The sequence below is a fragment of the Chiloscyllium plagiosum genome, chromosome 6 (genome assembly GCF_004010195.1).
Source record: "Chiloscyllium plagiosum isolate BGI_BamShark_2017 chromosome 6, ASM401019v2, whole genome shotgun sequence".
NCBI classification, from domain to species: domain Eukaryota; kingdom Metazoa; phylum Chordata; class Chondrichthyes; order Orectolobiformes; family Hemiscylliidae; genus Chiloscyllium; species Chiloscyllium plagiosum.
In genome coordinates this window covers 83,359,864-83,380,789 of record NC_057715.1, presented here as the reverse complement: position 1 = coordinate 83,380,789, position 20,926 = coordinate 83,359,864, and the positions used below count along the sequence as shown (strand labels likewise).

General features: G+C 38.9%; 1 protein-coding gene across 1 annotated transcript in view; it reads left to right on the top strand.

Moving 5' to 3' along the window:
- The first annotated feature begins 1,784 nt into the window (after positions 1-1,784).
- The window catches only part of flt3 (fms related receptor tyrosine kinase 3), a 106,925-nt gene continuing 87,783 nt past the window's right edge, over positions 1,785-20,926 (top strand). The window contains exon 1 of the mRNA XM_043692009.1: positions 1,785-1,925. Coding sequence (XP_043547944.1) covers positions 1,874-1,925 — 52 coding nt within the window. The 5' untranslated portion in view covers positions 1,785-1,873. The remainder of the gene's footprint in view (positions 1,926-20,926) is intronic.

The following is a 20,926-nucleotide window of genomic DNA, read 5'->3' as shown; positions in this document are numbered from 1 at the left end:
AGCAAGTTGAAAAGCTAATTGAAAAAGAAATTTACACCACTGCTTGAAAATGAAAATAACAACATACTGTCCAGATATTGAATGAATCCTCAAGGAAATCCAACAGCTGAAATTGCTTTTATTTTTATTTAAGAAAAGAGTAATTGCCTGTTTTGATATTTTAATGTTTTAGGTACATTGTATTTATAAGAAAGCATTACTAAATTAACAACTTAAAGTCAAAATCTTTGAAATATTGTTGATAATCAAATGTCTTATTTCCCCAATATTTATGTGCATCAGTGAAATCTACAGGGTAGAAATCCACAAATGTGTCGAAAATTTGGTCTTATTGATGAACAGCAGTCAACTTTTAATATATTGTATTTTGATTTTTTTAATCAATGCGCTTCTCCTTATTAAGTTTGCAAAGCCCTGATCTCGCCTGTTGCATGGTTACGTTCACGTGCAATTAATAATACTTTAACACTACGTACCTGTTTTACACTTGCACCTTCTTTAAAAGAACGCAATGTTAATGGATTTGATTTGTACTGCCATTTTTGCTTTGTTTACTGGCTGACAGTTCTTCAATATATCCGTGATGTGGAGGTACCAGTGTTGGACTCACTTGACGAAGGAGCAACGCAATAAAATTTCAAATAAACCTGTTGGACTATAACCTGATTTCATCTGACTTCTGACTCCGTCTATTCAGCAATCCATTTGTGAGCACCAAAGTACTCCTTCAAATCCTGATGTTTGCAATCCATCCATTGGACAGAGGGCTTTTTTTTAGCATTGAAATGTTGAAGCAGTAATTTCAAGAAATGATTTTAAATCAATTGTATTATAAACTTTTTTTTTGGTGAGAGATTCATGCCCCGTATAAATTCCCCATCCACTGTGACGTTTGAATTTGCCTGGATTACTTCAGCAACTTCATAGTGGTGGTTAAAATCCTGTTCAAATAACTTCTCTCCCCACATATGTAGTATCCTGAAACTAATTTCATTGCTGAAAATTCCCTCATTACTTGCTTTTTTCACCAAATAATATAGAATAACTTACATTCTGTATGTTCATTATACATTCGGATAGTATGGTCTTATTACTGAACTCGTAATCTGTAAAGGTACATAGAAATAAAAACAAAAAGCAGCTATGAGTAAATACAATTAAATATCATTTTTTAAAAAAAGTGAATGTTCTTTAAAGGAATGTCCGTTCTTAACCTGATCTGGCCTAGATATGACTCTCGATCCATATAGTGCCTGCATTCTGGCCGAACGATGTACTCAATTGCATCAAATCATTGCTGTCCAGTCAAAACAAAGACCCGTCAACATTTTCCCGGAGGCATTAGCATTGTAAATAAATGTCAGCCTTCGGTTCAAGAATTATATATATATATATATATTAAATTCCTTTTTTGTAGATTAAAGGTTTACTGTAAAATTTTAATTTAATATCAGACTTGATCAACTTAATTTTCGAATGTCCCATGGAATGAAATACAGTTGAAGATATTCCATTTGCTCGTAAATAACATCAAAAAGATGATGGCAGAAAATACGCTGGTTTGCCATGAAATTAAAGTATTGCTTTCACGGAATAAGCTAAAATTGAATTTAGAAATTTTGTCAGACGTCAAATTGCAAAATAGAAAAAGCACAGATTGTTATCTATATTTTCTCACTAGAAGTTAGTAAAAAGAGCATTATTACAAAGAGGATGGGCTAAGTTCTTTGCACTGGTTCCTGTTGAGTGACGTATGAACAGGTTAAATAAAACCCACAGTCACTTTCAGCTTTAATGCTTGGCACAGTGCACTTGTGGAGTATCTGAGTGTATATTTTCATATCCTGTTTTTGATAAAAAGTATAGAACTACAATGTTGGAATTCATGTTTGAAACAGCAAGCAAGCTCTTTATCCTGGTTCTGGGTACGTATACACATCTGACACCTATGCTTAACACTGGGGCTTTTAAACTTTGAAAGACCAAATGTGTTGTGACATGGAGAGATTTGATTGCAGATGTGATATTGTTTATTGTGGAAAGATGTAATACTTTGTTGACTAAACGTTTTCACCTTGTGCTGCTAACCAGTTTAACGGCCAATATATTGGTTCAAATTGCGAGAAGAGGTACGGTCAACATAGATGTAGCCATTTAACGGCATGAATAGCTACATTTGTTTTTGTTTCCTTTGTTGATGCGTGAATCTGGGCCACCCACGTGTGCGTACCGGCAGTTCATACCAAGAAACCATTTCAGTCCAACATTATTCAAAGTGGACCGTTGCATCTAAATCAGCAGCTGTAAATAATTCTCGAGCCATTTTTCTTAAACATTGTTGCTCCTTTAAGCATGAAAAGGTCAGTTCTCTGTTACGGTGACACAGAATCATAACTATAATAAGATACGATAAAAGTTTTTTTTTAAAAAGCAGGGCTTCGATTTGGAAACAATCCCTAAAATTTGTTTTGTTCTATACTCCCCATATAAGCCGCATCGAATCCATTTCCTAACCTGGTGTCCCAATTTATCATTCATGCAGTGGTTATGAAACTAAAAAGGCAGTATTCAGGGCCAGTTCAGAACACTTCAAGGTTGGAATTGTGTTTCCAGCCGCAGGTGAAAGGTAGAAGTAAATGTATAAGTTCTATCTTGTGTAACAAGATAAGCAAACTACTTAGGAGGATGTACCTTTGGGTTTGATGTTTAACGATGATGGGACGTAAAATTAACGATGGTTCACAACTAAGTTAAATCTCTACCTTGCTGCGTTATAAAAGCAGCTGGGAATTCCCATTTGCATGGTAACTTTTACTTGCGTGTTTAGGAATATGTCAGAAATGTCACTGACCAGAAGTTTAGAAATCTCTTCTGACGGGGACATGTGCGGTTTGCATGCAGCCTTATAAATATCAATACTTTTAGGCTCATGTTTTCACTTCTGTATAAACATATACATTGCATTTGGTTTGAAGAATGTCTATTTCCGGAACAATATTGCTCATATTGTTGGTTTGGACTTCAAATCTGCATTGCATCTGGTAGAGGATGAGGAGTTCCACTCTAATATATACAAAACCAGCAGAAATAGAGTTGCTGCTTCAATCAATAGATAGACAAGACTTTCTCTTGAGGAAAGGAAAGCTGAGGGACCGAAAAATTCTTAACTATCGAGAATGTTTTACCTTGTGAGGAAGAGTAACATTAGAATCCTTACATTGTGGAATCAAGCCATTCGGCCAATCGAGTTCATACCGGCTCTCGAAAGAGCATCGTATCTCCATAACCTTGCATTTCCCATGGCTAAACCACCTAACCTGCACATCTTTGGACTGTAGGAGGAAAGCCACGCTGACACGGGGAGAACGTGCAAACTTCACACAGTAGACCGAGACCTGGAATCGAGCCCGAGCGCTGGAAGGCAGCAGTGCCAATCACTGAGCCACCGTGCTGCCTAACAGCGATAATAAAGCTATTGGTGGACAGAAAAGACGAAAGGAGATGCAGATTTTGTATGATAATAGTAACCTATCTGTAGTATTTAAACAGAAGGAAACTGCACTATGAAACCCAACGTGCCGAGTAACATTTGTAGAGTCAATGCGAATTTTCGAATTACTAACTCAAGAAGCCGAACACTCTACTCACTTTTTTTCGACTGTAGTTGAAACACGTGTGGCAAAAGCGGAAAGAAGACATAAACAAGCTCGAAAGTACCAGTGACACATTTTTTCCTCGTTCTTAAAATGTCCCTTGCCTGGGCAGTGATCCGGAAAACAGTGAAACAAAATGTGCGCCCCCCTCCCCCGCCACTTACACAACAAACATTTCCCCTTTGAGGCTAAACACACTTTACTCCTTCATTCTGAGGGGAAACTAAACCTCAAATTGCGACCTCGACACTGTTCCACGCACAAACATCTGCCATCCTCTAACCGCGCGAATTATATCCTAGACGTGATGCTGCCAAAGAAAACCAAACAAAAAAGTACATTTAAGTATAAAGTTAAAAATCACACAGCACCAGGTTATAGTCCAACAGGTTTAATTGGAAGCACACTAGCTTTCGGAGCGACGCTCCTTCATCAGGTGAAGGAGCGCCGCTCCGAAAGCTAGTGTGCTTCCAATTAAACCTGTTGGACTATAACCCGGTGTTGTGTGATTTTTAACTTTGTACACCCCAGTCCAACACCGGCATCTCCAAATCATTTAAGTCTAGACACGCGCAACATTTAAATTGATGCGCAAACGAATCAAGAATGAGGTGAGGGAAACTTTTTCACACAACGTGTGTGGAATGCTCTGCCTGAAAGTATGATGCCAGCAGATTGAGTTGAAGCATTCAAGAAGCATTGGGTGATTACTTGGATAGACATTGCGTGCAGGGGTATGAGAAAAAAAGACTAAGTAATAGGTGTACACATGATGGGCCAAATGGTCTCCTTCTACTACAGCTTAATTCTGTGATTCTTTGACTTAAGAATCTCTTCTTGCATATAACAATCATAGCAGTGCAACATTAAAAGCCATCATCTCCCAAAACCATAAATGAGGGTATGTAAAATAAAATTATCCATAGTTGCCTGTGAATTCATACACCATCATGTTCCCTGGACAGCATTTCTATACTGGGCTTGCTGCATTGCTCCAATATGGCTCAGTGCAAGCTGGAAGAACAGTGTATCATCTTCCACTCAGGGACCCTGCAGCCTTCAGGACTCATATCAAGTTTAATAATTTTATGGCTTGAAAATTTTTTTCCATGTCTTGTATCCACTCTCACACACCAGGCCCTGTCATGTCATGGACTACCATGAGCCAACCCACTTTCACCTATTCACTCTCCCATCATCAGCTTTTCTTCTTCCCTGAGTTAGTATCAACCATCCATTTGGCTGCCGAACTTTCCTTCCCTGCCTTTGCTCACTTGTTACCTCCGTCCATCCCCGCCGCTGTCATCAGCATATTTTCAACCTTTTCCTTGCTCCTATCGGTTCTAAAGAAGAGAAACTGGACATTAACTCTGCTTTGTCTCCACAGATGCTGCCAGACTTGCTGAGTTTCTCTAACAATTTCTGTTTTTATTGAACCTGAGTTTGGAGTCTGGTTAATATTTTTTACAAAATATATATTTTCTTCCTCAAAGTATTTATATTTTTCTGATGCAATACAATTGCAAGTGCTGGCAATATTTAAAATATATCCTGTGAGAAAGATGCCAGACCCATCCTCCAGAGATTTTACACATTTTCCAGCCCTCCATGTGCTATGATAATCAACATTCAACAGGAACTTCTCACTATTGCACATTCTGAACCTGGAATGCGCCAGTCTGCAACACTCAGCCCTCGTCAGCTCTTTGTACTGGAAGACAAACCGGCTTTAAGCATACAAGAGCAGTTTTCACCAAAACTGAATAGTCCTCCATCAGCAGTGCTGTCTATCTTAATGTGCATCTCTGGACTGGCCAGTAGAAAAAAGTCCTGCATCATGGATTTGCTCAGTATGAACCTCGTCAAAAGTTACTTCCGAGACATTCTTTGTAGATTGCAGAAGGAGGTGGACAATGTCTTCCTGAATATACTGACTTGAAATGCTGAGTTCAATAATCATTATTATAACTTGATTCTGACGCTACCTATTATCATGTATGCATGTCCAGGAAACAATTAAGAATGCAAATGGCATGTTAGACTTAATTACAAATGGATTGAAGTATAAGAGTAAGGAACTCTCATTGTTTTATATTGGGTGTCAGTGAGATCACACCTGGAATACTGTGTACAGTTTTTGTCTCTTTCCTTAAGAAGTATACAAATTTTTCCCACCCCAATGGATTTAATGCATGTAACTTCTTAAATAGATGGAAGGATGCTAATAACAATCTAAGGACTTTCCTTTATTGCACTCATTCCTGGGTTGACAGGATTGTCCTATGAGAAATTAAGTAGACTAGGCCTATATTCCCTTGAGTTTGGAAGATTGAGAGGAGCTTTCGTTGAAATGTAATGGTCTAAAGGAACTTGACACTGTAGATCTGAAAGTATATTTCCCCAGGCTGGGAATTTATATCTAGGGAATACAGTTTCAGAATAAGATTTTGATATTTGAAATCAGTAGCGGAGAAATTTCCTCACTCAGAGTTGTGAATCATTGGGATTTTCCCCCAAAAGAGTTATGGACATTCAGTTTTTAAGTATGGATTATAAGGGACAGGATTTGCACGTATTTGGAAAGGCAAGGACTGATTATGGATAGTCAACATGGCTTTGTGCATGGGAAATCATGTCTTACTAACCTGATTGAGATTTTTGAGGAAGTGATAAAGAGGATTGATGAAGACAGAGCAGTGGGCGTGACCTATATGGACATCACTAAGGCATTTGACAAGGTTCTGCATGATAGACCAGTTAACAAGATTAGATCACATAAAATATAGGGAGATTGAGCCATTTGAATACATAACTAGCTTGAAGGTGGAAGACAGAAGATGATGGGGGAGGTTTGCTATTTAGACTGGAGATCTGTGTCAGCTGTGTACCACAAAGATTGGGGTTGGGTCCACTGACTTTTGTCATTTATATCAATGATCTGAATGTGAATGTAGGAAGTATGGTTAGTAAGTTTGCAGATGACATCAAAATTGGTGGTGTAGTGGACAGTTAAGAAAGTTATCTCCCAGTACGATGGGACCTTGATCAGATGGGCCAATGGGCCAAGGAATGGCAGATGGAGTTTAATTTCAATAGATGTGAGGTGCTGCATTTTGGTAAGGCAAATAAGGGCAGAGCATATACACTTAATGGTCAGGTCCAGGGGAGACCTTTGAGTGAAGGGTCATCGTTCCTTGAAAGTAGAATCATGGGTAAACAGGATGGTGAAGAAGGCATTTTGTACACTTGTCTTTATTGGTCAGTGCTTGAGTATAGGAATTGGGAGGTCATGTTGCAGCTGTACAGGACATTGGTTAGGCCAATTTTGGAATACTGCATTCAATTCTGGTTTCCCAGATTTGGAAGGACATTGTAAAACTTGCGAGGGTGCAGAAAAGATTTACAAGGCTGTTGCCAGGGCTGGAGGTATGAACTATAGGAAGAGACTGAATAGGCTGCGTCTATTTTCCCTGGAAGGTTGGAGACTGAGGGGTAACCTTATAGAGGTTTATAAAATCATGTATGGCATGGATAGGATGAATAGCCACAGTGTTTTCCCCAGAGTGGGGAGTCCAAACCTAAAGAGTAAAGGTTTAAAGTGAGAAGTTAAAGATTTAAAGGGGACCTAAGGAACAACCTTTTCATGCATATAGTGGTGTGTGTATAGAACGAGCTTCCGAAGGAAGTGGTGGAGGCTAGTACCATTACAACATTTACAAGGCATTTGTATGGGTACATGAATAAGGAGAAGGGTTTACAGGAATATGTGCCAAATGCTGGCAAATGGGACTAGATTAATTTGGAATATCTGGTCGGCAAATGGGTCTGTTTCCATGCTGTTACCAGGGACAAGAGATTTCAGCTGTAAGACAGGGTTATGAGGTGAACTAAAAGAGATTTACAAGATAATCAGAGGTTCTAATAGAACAAATAGAGAATAACTATACTCTTGTGTGTGTGTTTGATAACCAGAGATGTTAGCTTTAAAATCATAGACTTCAGCAAGGCATTTGATAGGGTTCCCCATGGTAGGCTCATTCATAAAGTCAGGAAGTATGGGATACAGGGAGATTTGGCTATCTGGATTCAGAATTAGCTGGCTGACAGAAGGCACAGAGTAGTTGTAGTGGAAAGTATTCTGCCTGGAGGACAGTGTTGAGTGGGGTCTTGCAGGGCTCTGTTCTTGGGCCTCTGCTCTTTGTAGTTTTTATAAATGACTTGGATGAGGTGGTTGAGGGGTGGGTTAGTAAATTTGCAGATGATACAAAGGTTGGAGGTGTCGTCGATAGTATTGAGGGCTACTGCAGGCTGCAACACTACATAGGATGCATAGCTGAGCTGAGAAATGGCAGATGGAGTTCGACCTGGATAAATGCAAAGTGATGCATTTTGGAAGGTTGAACTCGAATGCTGAATGTAGGATTAAAGACAGGATTCTTGGTAGTGTGGAGGAACAGAGGGATCTGGGTGTGCAAGTACATAGATCCCTCAAAGTTGGCAACCAAGTGGATAGGGTTGTTAAGAAAGCTTATAGTGTTTTGGCCTTCATTAACAGGGGGATCGAGTTTAAGAGCCGCAAGGTTTTGCTGCAGCTCTACAAGTCCCTGGTGAGACCACATTTGGAATATTGTGTCCAGTTCTGGTCACTCTACTATAGGAAAGATGTGGAGGCTTTGGAGAGGGTGCAAAGAAGGTTTACCAGGATGCTGCCTGGACTCGAGGACTTGCCTTATAAAGAAAGGTTGAATAAGCTTGGACTTTTCTCTCTGGAGAGAAGGAGGAAGAGAGGAGACTTGATCGAGGTGTACAAAATAATGAGAGGAATAGATAGAGCCAATATCCAGTGACTTTTCCCCAGTGCAGGATTGACTGGTACGAGAAGTCATAGTTTGAAGATATTAGGAGGAAGGTATAAAGGAGACGTCAGAGGTAGGTTCTTTATGCAGAGAGTTGTGAATGCATGGAATGCGTTGCCAGCTGTGGTGATGGAAGCAAAGTCACTGGGGGCATTTAAGCAACTGCTGGACCTGCACATGGATAGCAGTGAGTTGAGGGGTGCATAGGTTAAGTTACTATATTTTATATTAGGATTAAATCTCAGCACAACATTGTGGGCCAAAGGGCCTGTTCTGTGCTGTATTTTTCTATGTTCTATGTTCTAGATCTGAGGATGAGATAAGAGATGCTTTCAATCAGGAGAGGTTTAGCAGGATCTAGAATGTTCTTCCTAAAAAGGTGGTGAAAGTTGATTGCATGAATAATATTAAAAAGAATTCCGACAGGTCCTTGAGAATGAGGAACTTAAGAGGTTGCAGAAAAAGCAAAATGTGGAATTACTCAACACTCCTCTTGCAAAGAGCCAACACTGGTACGGCAAACTGAATCCTATGCAATGTTCCTATAATTCTAAACAAGCTTTCTCAAAGTGGTCAATAAAAGCCATAACTGAAAAGGTATGTTTGCAAAGTTGGTGTATATTGCAGTGCTCAGGACTATTGTCAGTTCTGATCATGCTTCTCCCACTCTATGGTTTTTTTTATTTCTTTCTCTTTCTGGCCAGTTCCTACCCATCACTTTCCCTTGCATGACATTCTTTACGTACTGCAATATAGTGCTTGGTCCGCTGATCTTCTGTTAGACTGTTACATCTTCTAATCCTCACTCCATGTACTATCACACTTCCTCTCACCCACTGCCTGTGCCAATGCATGACTACCATCTTTCCCACAGCAGTTCATGTCCTCCATTCCAACCCATGCTTCATCCATGCTCGTGGTCCTTCATACACTCCATGCCAGCTCATTCTAACTCATAGCTATACCATAGCTCTTCCATTCATCCAATATACACTAAACCAATGAACCATAAAGTAACAGAGAGATGTGTAGAACTGCTCTGAAAAGAAAACAACCATTCACAAACCTCCTGGAAAAAGGAAATATGATATTCTCTCCCCAAATGCCTTTGCTGCCTGAAATATAATTTCTCAGATACATTTAGTATAATTCCCTCTACCATCTTATGAGGTGGAGAATTCCACAGAGACACCATCCCCACTGAATGAAGAAGTTTCTCTTTTTCTCAATCCAAACCATCTACCTTGTGTCACGCAACCATGATCCCTTATTCTAGAACTCCACATAGGGGAAACAGCGCTGTCAGAAGTTTATACATTTCAACAAGATTCCCTCTCATTTTTGTAAACCTCAATGAGTACAAGCTTAGCCAATCCAATCTCACCTTCTATGATCTACCAACCATCTCAGGGAATCAGTCAGATGAATCTTCACTGACCCCCTTCTATGGCAAGTCCATTTTTTTTGTAAGGAGACTAAACTGTACATGCAATAAATGTCATGATCTGGAGGTGCAGGTGTTGGACTGGGGTATTCAAAGTTAAAAATCAACACCAGGAGCGCGGTTCCTTCATCAGGTGGTTGTGGAGTGTAAGATCGTAAGACATAGAATTTATAGGAAAAGTTTACAGTGTGATGCAACTGAAATTATTTATTGAAGAAGACCTGGAATGTTTGTTAAATCTCTCATCTTTTAGAAAGATCATGTTGGTCTCAGTTCTTTCATATGTGAATCCCAGAACTTTTTTTAAAGTTACATTCGCTAGTGAACTTTAACAATTGGTGCCATATCATCTCAGATAATGCATTGAAGAATGTTCACACTCACACACATACACATACACATACATACTCATTCTCTCACAGACACTCAGCCCCCAGCTCCTCCCCAACCCCATCCTCACCCCATCCCCCAACACACACACAAATAAGTTTGTGGGGTGAATTTGTACTTGCAGAATTATATTTATTTTGTTCAAAAACTGCATAAATCCATGTAAGATTCTGTAAATCCCTTTTTTAGAACATTGGGGCACAGACAGCCTCACACAGGGCACCTCACACATTCAGTGCGTTATCTGAGATAACATGGCACCTATTGTTAAATTTCACTTGAGAATGTAACTTTTAAAAAATGTTCTGGGATTTACATATGAGAGAACTGAAACCAACATGGTCATTCTTAAAGATGAGAGACTTAACAAACAATCCAAGTCTTTTTCAATATATAATTTCAGTTATAAACCTTTGCTAAAAATTCTGTTTTATGATCTTATACTCCACAATCACCTGATGAAGGAACAGCACTCTGAAAGCCACTGCTTCTAAATAAATCTGTTGGACTATAACTTGGTGTTGTGTGATTCTTAATTTTTCCATAAACGTGGCTAAATGGGAAAGTTAAGGATAGTATTGAATTGAAGGAAACATTGCCTAATTCAGAAAATGTTTGTGGTATGTCAGAAGATTAGATGGGTTTAATGACCATCAAAGAATAACTAAAAGAAAAGTAGAAAGCATGTATTTAAATAGGGGGAAGGAGTACCTATGCTAATGTTGGTCTTCTAGAGAGTGGGTCTAGGGAATTGATAATGGAAAACCAGGAAATTGTGGGGGCATTGAACAAGTCTTGTAGTAGAAGACTTCGAAAGCTTTACTAAGAAACTTGAAAATCAAGTGGTGAAAGGGAGAAAGGAACTTAAAGCAATCACATGACCAGGGTAAAGGTGCTGGTAAACCAAAAGATCTAAGGTTGAACAACTTCTCAGGACCCGATTGAATGCATCCTTGGTCTGAAAAGTGGAGGTAGTGGAGGCACAAAGTTATAATCATCCAAATTTCATTAGAATCTGGAAGCATTCCAGAAGTTTGGAAAGTGGCAAATGGAACATCAGTATTCAAGAAATGAGGAAAACACAAAGCAGCAAACTAGATCAGTTATTCTAATGTCTGACAATGGGAAATTGCTGGAATATATTTTTGAGGAAGTTGCAGTAGGATATTTATGAAGTTATAAAGTGATCAAGCAGAATCAGCTTTGTTTGACGAAAGGGGATTCAGGTTAACTAATTCTTTAGGGTTTTTGAGGAAGTAACAAGCAAGTTGGATAAAGGGGACCCTGTAAATGAGGTCTACTTGGATTTCCAAAAGGCATTTAATAAATGCCATGTCAAATAATTATCACATCAATGTTTACCACACAGAGTTATCTCATAGTGTATGAGATAACATATTAGAATGGACAAATAATTTGTTAGTTAATAGAAGGTAGAGTGTAGATGTAAATGAATCTTTTATAGGTTGACAGGATGTAACTAATGGAGTGCCACACACGACAGTTCTGGTACCTCTATTTACAATCAATATCAATTACTTGAATGATTGGACTGATTGTATGGTTGTTGAATTTGTCGATTACACCAAATTAGATAAGAACTAAGTTGTCAAGAGGAGCTAGAAAATCTGCGAAGAGATATAGACAAGTTAAGTAATGGACAAAACTTTGGCAGACTGAGTAGAATGTGGAAAATTATGAATTTGTCCACTTTGGCGGAAAGAATGAAAAAGTTCTGTACTGCTTAAATGGAGAAAGATTGCTGATCTTGGAGCCTTGGAGGAACCTAAGTGCTCTGCTGCATGAATCACAAAAAAATAGTTTGCAGTAATAGCAGACAATTAAAAAGGCAAGTGAAATGTTAGTATTCTTTGAAGTGGTATAGAATATAATAGGGAAGGTTTACTGCACTTATACAGAGTCTTGATGAGGCCACATCTGGGGACTCAGTTTGAAAATAAGAAGGCTCTCTTTTAAGATTGACATATTGTTGTTTTTCTCTCTGTGGGTGAGTAGTCTGTGCAATTCTCTTGCCCAAAAAAAAGAAGGCTGGCTCACTGAATTATTGAATTGCATAGACTTTTCTTAGAATACACAATGAAGGTTGTGGAAGCTAGTCAAGAAAATGGAAACTACCACCAGATCAGGATGATTGATTAGATTGGATTAGATTACTCTTGTTGAATGGCCTAACAGGTTCAAAGGGCGAAATAGCCACTGCTGCTGAGTCCTATGTCACCATTTAGTTTTAGAAATTGACCTACAAAGTTGTTATTGGTTATGGAAGGCAGGCAGGAAAGTTAAGTTTCGACCATTGTCAGATCTGTCATTATGTTACTGAAAGGATTTGAAAGGTCAAAAGGCATAATCTTGCTTCTACATTCTTAGATTCATGCAATTTTTTTTCTTTTAAATTATACAACGAATTTCCTTCTGAATATTATCATTGAATCCATATGCTTTGCTTTTCAAACAGATTAGTGGAGTTGTTGTAGAGAGAAATATGAAGTAATATATTTTGGGAAAGACAATGATGAAAGGCATATTTTGACAAAGCTAAGGAAAAGAAAATTTGAGGAGTATCAGTACATGGATTTTTAACAGTGGAGCTGCATTAGCTCTAAAATGAGGAATAAAATTTTAGGTTTTCTATATAAAGGGGAAGGAAGTCAGTTTTCATTTGTACATGGAATTGGTTTAGCCACAATTGGAGAATTGCGTGCTGTTCTGGTAAATCCATTACAGGAAGGCCATGGAAAGGTTAATCTGGAATGGCTCTAAAATTGGAATTATAGTCATGAAAACAAAAAGATGGGTTAAAAATCAAAAATGCTAAAAACTCTCAGAGAGTAGAGAGAGAATCATAAGGTTACCATTTCAGGTCAATGACCTATTGTCAGAACCAATGAATTTTTAATGAGAACAACGATTATTCAGGGGAATATAGTACAAATTTTCAAAATTACATAACTTCTTGACACCCACAATGAGCTGAATGGCTTTCTCCTATACTGTAATTTCTCTGATTGAAGGACCACATACCAATGTTGCCAAAGCCCAAGATCATTCCAATGATACCAAACTCAACTTTCTGATGCACTGTTGGTAAATCCAAGACGCCTAACATCACCTTGACAAACGGCAGTATTTGGTACATTCCAATAAGCACATACTCTGCTTGCTTGCCAGGATTAATGGTACACTGTCTCTCCTCCATACTGAGGAGCATGAGCAAAAGAAGTGCCTGACCCCCATAGATAACTACTCTTTCCCTTCCTCCATTCCCCCAATGATGAGGACAGGTGACCAATATTTGTTCAAAGTAGGTTTAAAGAAGCAACTTAAAGGACAAGAGAAAAATAGAAAACCAGCAATATTTAGGGAGGGAATTCCTAATCTTGTCACCAAGATAGCTGAAGACAAGACCACTGCTGGTGGAACAAAACAAATGGAAGCCAGGGAGCTGCCCAGCAATCTGATATTAAAATTATGCAGAGTTGTCACAGCTTTGAATGGCTGGGGGGAGCTTCAGGTATAGAGAAGAGTGAAGGATTTGTGCAAGGATGAGCATATTCGAATCAAGATTTTAGTGGACCAGAAGCCACCTATTGGAGACTAGGAGAATGACATGGCAGTATATGGTACATTACAAAAAGATAGAATTGGAACTATTGTTACCCTTACCTATGGACCTTGCTATAATTTCAAAATAAAATAGAAAAATCACAATTAATCTATTTTCATCAAAACAATTTTATTCATAACGTTTATATTTATTTTTCTAGCCTGTTCTACTCTTTACAAACATGTATATTAGTATTGGGATATCCCACATCCAATAGCTTCGCATTTCAAGCAACAATTGGTATCAAGTCTTGTCAAATCAGATGATGTTTAAAAAGTTACAATCAATAATTTTATGATAAAAGAATGAAATGGCCATGCCTGAAGGCAATTACTTAGTGCATTCAGAGGCAAGTGAATACCATTCAGGTCTCCTTACTGAAGATATGAACATTATCCATATTGCAATTGTTCAGTGCCCATCTGGAAAATCTCCTCTTACACTCGAAGCAAAACGCTTGTTGCTATCTATACTTGAAACTTTGGTATCTCTTAAATCTGTCCAAACCAATTTAGAACCGGTTTTATACCTTTCATCTTTAGATTGTCCAGTAGACAACTTTCTTCTTTGGATATAATACTTAAGGTGTCAGCTCATTTAAAGAGTACTGTTATGCTATTAAAATAGCCACTGTGGGGCCAAAGTGGCATGGTAATTGCAAAGTAGTTTAGTGGTGCCAAATTGCCGAAAAATCTAGAATCAAGGTCTGACCTGATTAAGACTACATTGAGACTCTTCTAGAGACAATAAGTTCACAAAGCTTAGTTTTGATTCTGCATGGAGTATAAGTCCTAGTTTAAATAGTGTTAGGTGATTCACTGGGGATTTTAAAATCTTATTTGGAATTAATGTAAAAGATTAACTTATCTAGACACATCTACTTACATTCTCCAAACAATTAAACATCAGCTGCTGGTGCAGGACTCTGTATATGCATGTCAGTTCACATAACACTGTACTGGACAGAGGAATTGCATTGTTAACCATGATATATTAATGAGGTACAGCCAGCTAAAATCAGTAGTGCAGCTATGAATTGGAGACTAATAGATGCAGTTTAAAAGCAGTATATTGTTTGGGGGTGGTCAGAAACCAACAGCCAAATTCCAATTTACAATTGCTGTACAACTTCTTCATTGTCATTTGGTATACAGAATTTGAATGTTGTTGAAAAAAGACACATAATACCATAAAACATAAGAACAGAAGTGAGTCATTCATTGAGTCTGCTCCAAAGTTCAATGAGATCATGGCTGATCTGATAATCCTCAACTCCACTTTTCTGCCTCGTCTCCAGAACTCTTGATTCCCTTACAGTTTAAAAATCTATCTATCTTAGCCTTGAATATACTTAATATCTCAACCACAACAGCCCTCTGTGGTAAAGAATTCCACAGATTCACAACCATTCAAGAGAAGAAATTCCTCCTCATCTCTGTCTTAAATCTGTGTCCCCTTATTCTGGGGTAATTCCTTCTAATCCTAGATTATTCCATAAAGGGAAACATCGTCTTTGCACATATCTTGACAAGTCCTCTAAGAATCATTTATGTTTCGATAAGGCAACCTCTCAGTCTTCCATTTTCCAACAAGAACAGGTCTAAACCTACTCAATCTCTCCTCATGAGACAATTCCTCCATGCATGATATCAGGCAAATCAACCTTCTCTGGACTGTCTCTAATGCCAGTGTATCTTTCTTAAGGTAAACACCCAAAACTGTTCACAATATTCCAGCTGTGGTCTGAAGAGTCTGATGGTCTGATGTGTAGTTTTAGCAAAGTCTTCCTACTTTTATAGTCCAACTCCTTTGAAATAAATGCCAAGATTCTATTTGACTTCTGTGTTACCGATTGAACTTGGATGCCAACTTTCAGTGATTCATGGATGAGGATTCCCAAATTCCTCTGTTCTGTAGCTTTCTGAGGTCTTTCTCCATTTAAATAATATTCAGCTTCTCTGTTATCCTTGCCAAAGTGCATAACCTCACACTTCCCCACATTATACTCTACCAAGTTTTCGCTCACACATTTTGTCAAAGCTTTTCATCTTGTACTCAGCAGGACAATTTGCAACAATACTAATTCAAAGGGTATACAACATGCATGTAGCATGAGAGAAGAACTCTGATTAGTTGGCAAGTGGACTTTGATTGGTGGAGGCAATGCCATGGGGAATGCACTGGTTAATGCTGATTGACAGTTAACTGCCCACTTGTTTAAATCCTTTTGTTTAAATCAGAGTTAACCAGGCAGCTTAACTCTGATCAGTCAGGTCAGAAATGAAGCAGCAGATGATTACAACCTATTTTCTAAGTTGAAATAGGCATAGTATATGTACATGTTCTTTCTCTGCAAAATATATGTATATCTGGAAGCCATATCTATTGTAGCTTCCAGTACAGGCAAGGTGTCGCACTGAGAGTCCACTGACAATCCTAAGCTAGCGTCAGTGTAAATTCTTCACTCTACTTAGGATTATCCAGCAAATGTTGTCTAATTGCTGAATCACATCTAATGTTGCAGGCTTTTACATGTGCAGGCTATTTGGATATTGAGGACATTAGATAATGCTCTCTCTTTAGTGTATTATGAATATTGATTTCCTATAGAATTTGTCTTATTGCAAATTGACCTGATGAGTGTAAGACAAAATCTCCAAAGATTAATTAGAATTTCTTTGAATAAAATATGTTTGAGCTAAAGGAAAAGTGATATAATCTCTCTATTCTGTGTGGCTCCACTTGTGGATTTGGACTTTATTGCTGATATGAGCAGGTTGCCAATGTAAATGTTTGTTCTCAAGTGTCCAGATAGTGTGTTGAATATGCTAATTCAAATTTGTGAAGTTGAAAAGAGAGAGCATTACAGGTATGCAAAACATATCTCTCAGCAGTAAAGTCATTCAAATTATGATCCACATCAAATTTTAATACTCTGGGTAAGAATTAAATTCCAGTATTTGGTTTTCTATGTAAAACGTTTGCTTATGCATTCAATGGAGCTGGTTCTTGAAGTTCTTGGTCTAATTCTTGAAATAAAGTTATCATTGTTTGGCTAGTAAAAGCACTAGCCATTTCTTACTTGTGAGAATTTATTTTGCAAACTTTTTGTCTTTTGTTATGTCTTCAGTTCATCAAACACATCTCTTCTACAGTATTTTTAATTATAGCTGAATTTCAACTCATAAAACTGAGAAGATAGAGCTGTTACATTGTACTGCATAATTAAATGTGGACGCTCAACAAAATTTCAGGCTGTATGCTCATTTAATCAAAGTTTGTCAAGCCGTTTCCAACAGGAAATGTTAAACTTTTTTTTGTGCCTCTGCTTCACTGTGAATTGACTGTACTCTGCTCACTGGTGCTGCGTATATTACGGACTCAAAGAGTGGAACAGTCCTCTCCATGGTTTTGAACATCAAAACAGGATCAAGCTCATCCTTGCATGGCCTGGCTTACATGTGACTCTTGACCCACAGCAATGTAAGACCATAAGACATAGGAACTGAAATTAGGCCATTCAGCCTGTCAAGTCTGCTCTGCCATTTGATCATGGCTGGACGTTTCTCAACCCCATTCTCTCACTTTCTCCCCATAACCCTTGCATTTGCCTTCAGAAATCTCATCCTTCACAATGGATTCCAGGATCTTATCCATGACTGAAGTTAGGCTAATTTATCTGTAATTTTCCATCTTTTGCCTTATTCCCTTTTTAAACAGGGGTGTCACATTAGCAATTTTCCAGCCATAGAGTCATGGAGGTATATAGCACGGAAACAGACCCTTTGGTCCAACTTGTCTATGCTGACCAGATATCCTAAAGTAACCTAGTCCCATTTGCCAGCACTTGGCCCATATCCCTCTGAACCACTCCTATTCATATACCCATACAGATTCTTTTTTACATGCTGCAATTGTACCAGCCTACCACTTCCTCTGGCAGCTCATTCCATATATGCACCACCCTCTGCATGAAAAAGTTGCCTCTTAGCTCCTTTTTATATCTTTCCTCTCTTACCCGAAACCTACGCCCTCGAGTTCTGGACTCCCACACCAAAGGGAAAAGATTTTGTCTATTTATCTTATCCATGCCCCTCATGATTTTATAAACCTCATGATTTTATAAACTTCAATAAGGTCACACCTCAGCCTCCAGGGAAAACAGCCCCAGCCTATTCAGCCTTTCCCTGCAGCTCAAATCCTCCAATCCTGGCATCATCCTTGTAAATCTTTTCTGAAACTTTTCAAGTTTCACAACATTTTCCGATAGTAAGGAGACCAGAATTGTACGCAATATTCCAAAAGTGGCCTAACCAACATCCTTTATAGCCGCAACATGACCTCCCAAATCCTATACTCAATACATCTGACCAATAAAGGAAAGGATACCAAATGCCTTCTTCACTATCCTATCTACCTGCGAGACTACTTTCAAGAAGCTAAGAACCTGCACTCAGAGGTCTCCTTGTTCAGCAACACTCCTTAGGAGTTACCAGTAAGTATACAACCCTCCTCTGATTTGTCTTTTCAAAATGCACCACCTCGCATTTATCTAAATTAAATTCCATCTGCCATTCCTCAGCCCATTAGCCGAAATGATCAAGATCCTGTTGTACTCTGAGGTAATCTTCTTCGCTATTCACTACATCTCCAATTTTGGTATCACCTGCAAGCTTACTAACTATACCTCCTATGTTCACATCCAAATCATTCATATAAATGACGAAATGTAGTGGACCCAACACCGATCCTTGTGGCACACCACTGGTCACAGGCCTCCAGTCTGAAAAGCAACCTTCCACCACCACTCTCTGTCTTTTACCTTTGAGCCAGTTCTGTATCCAAGTGGCTAGTTCTCCCTGTATTCCATGAGATCTAACATTGCCAGTCAACTGTGAGGAACCTTGTCGAACGCCTTACTGGAGTCCATATAGATCATGTCCATCACTCTGCCCTCATCAATTTTCTTTGTTACTTCTTCAAAACCTTAATCAAGTTTGTGAGACATGATTCCTCATGCACAAAACCATGTTAACTATCCCTAATCAGTCCTTGCCTTTCCAAATACATGTACATCCTGTCCCTCAGGATTCCCTCCAACAACTTGCCTACCACGACATCAGGCTCACCAGTCTATTGTTCCCTGGCTTATCCTTACCACCTTTCTTAAATAGTGGTACCACATTAGTCAACCTTCAGTCTTCTGACATCTCCCCTGCGACTATCAATGATACAAATATCTCAGCAAGGGGCTAGCAATCACTTCCCTAGCTTCCCACAGTGTTCTTGGGTAAACCTGATCAGGTCCTGGGGATTTATCCACTTTTATGCATTTTGAGACATCCAGCACTTCCTCCTCTGTGATCTGGACATTTTTCAAGATGTCACCATCTGTTTCCCCAAATTCTATATCTTCCGTGTCCTTCTCTACTGTAAACACTGATACAAAATACTAATTTAGTATCTCCCCAATCTCTTGTGGCTCCACAAAGAAGGCTGCCTTGCTGATCTTTGATGGGCCCTATTCTCTCCCTAGTTACCCTTTTGTCCTTAATTATTTCAAAAATCCCTTTGGATTCTCCTTAACCCTTTTTGCCAAAGCAATCTCATGTCCCCTTTTTCTCACCTGATTTCTCTCTTAAGTATATATTCCTACTTTCTATATACTGTTCTAAGGATTCACTCAATCTCTCCTGTCTGTATCTGACATATGCTTCCTCCCTTTTCTTAAACAATCCTCAATTTCTCTAGTCATCCAACATTCCCTACACCTACCAGCCCTGCCTTTTATCTTAACAGGAATATATTGTCTTTGGACTTTTGTTATCTCATTTCTGAAGGCTTCCCATTTTCTAGCCGTCCCTTTACCTGCAAACATCTGCCCCCAATCAGCTTTTGAAAGTTCATCTAAACCTTAACACTATGACATTCCTAGTCTATGTTTGAAAAGTTAAAATCCCCTGCCATAACCACCCTATTTTCTTATAGATAACTGCAATCTCCTTCCAAATTTCTTTCTCGATTTCCTGGTGCCTCTTAGGGGTTCTATAATACAATCCCAATAAGGTGATCATCCCTTTCTTATTTTTCAGTTCCACCCCAATAACCTCCCTGGATGTATTCCCAGGAATATTCCCCCCCTAAGCGCAGCTGTAATGCTATTCCTTATTCAAAAATACCACTCACCCTCCTCTCTTGCCTCCCTTTCTGTCCTTCCTGTAGCATTTGTACCCTGGAACATGAAGCTGTCAGTCCTGTCCATCTCTGAGCCACATCTCTGTAATTGCTATGATATCTCAGTCCCATGTTTCTAACCATGCCCTGAGTTCAACTGTCTTCCCTGTTAGGCCTCTTGCTGGTCCCTCTCTCCTTTGAGAACATTTGACACCTTTTCTGAGACATCCTTGATCCTAACACCAGGGAGGCATCACACCATTCTGATTTTTCGCTACTGGCTGCAGAAATCTCAGTCAGTGCCTTTGACTCGAGAGTCCCCTATCACAATTGATCGCTTGAAACTTAATGTACCCCTCATTACATTAAAGCCTCTCTTGATACCAGGAACTTGGCTGTTTGTGCTACGTTCCCCTGAGAATCCATCGCCCCCTACATTTTCCAAAAGAGCATACTTGTTTAAAATGGGGATAGCCACAGAAGACTCCTGCACTACCTGCCTACCTCTCCTACCTTTCCTGGAGTTAACCCATCTATCTCACTGTATCTGCAGCTTTTCTCCCTTCCAAAAACTGCCATCCCTCACACCCCCCGCTCTGTAAATTTCTCATTCCCTAGTAGGCTCCACCATAAGCTGCTCCAAAAAGCCATCTCGTAGACATTCAATAAATTCTTTTTCTTGCAATCCACTACCAATTTGATTTTCCCAGTCCACCTGCATATTGAAATCCCCCATGATCGCTGTAACTTTGCCTTTCGTACACATCTTTACGATCATCTGGTG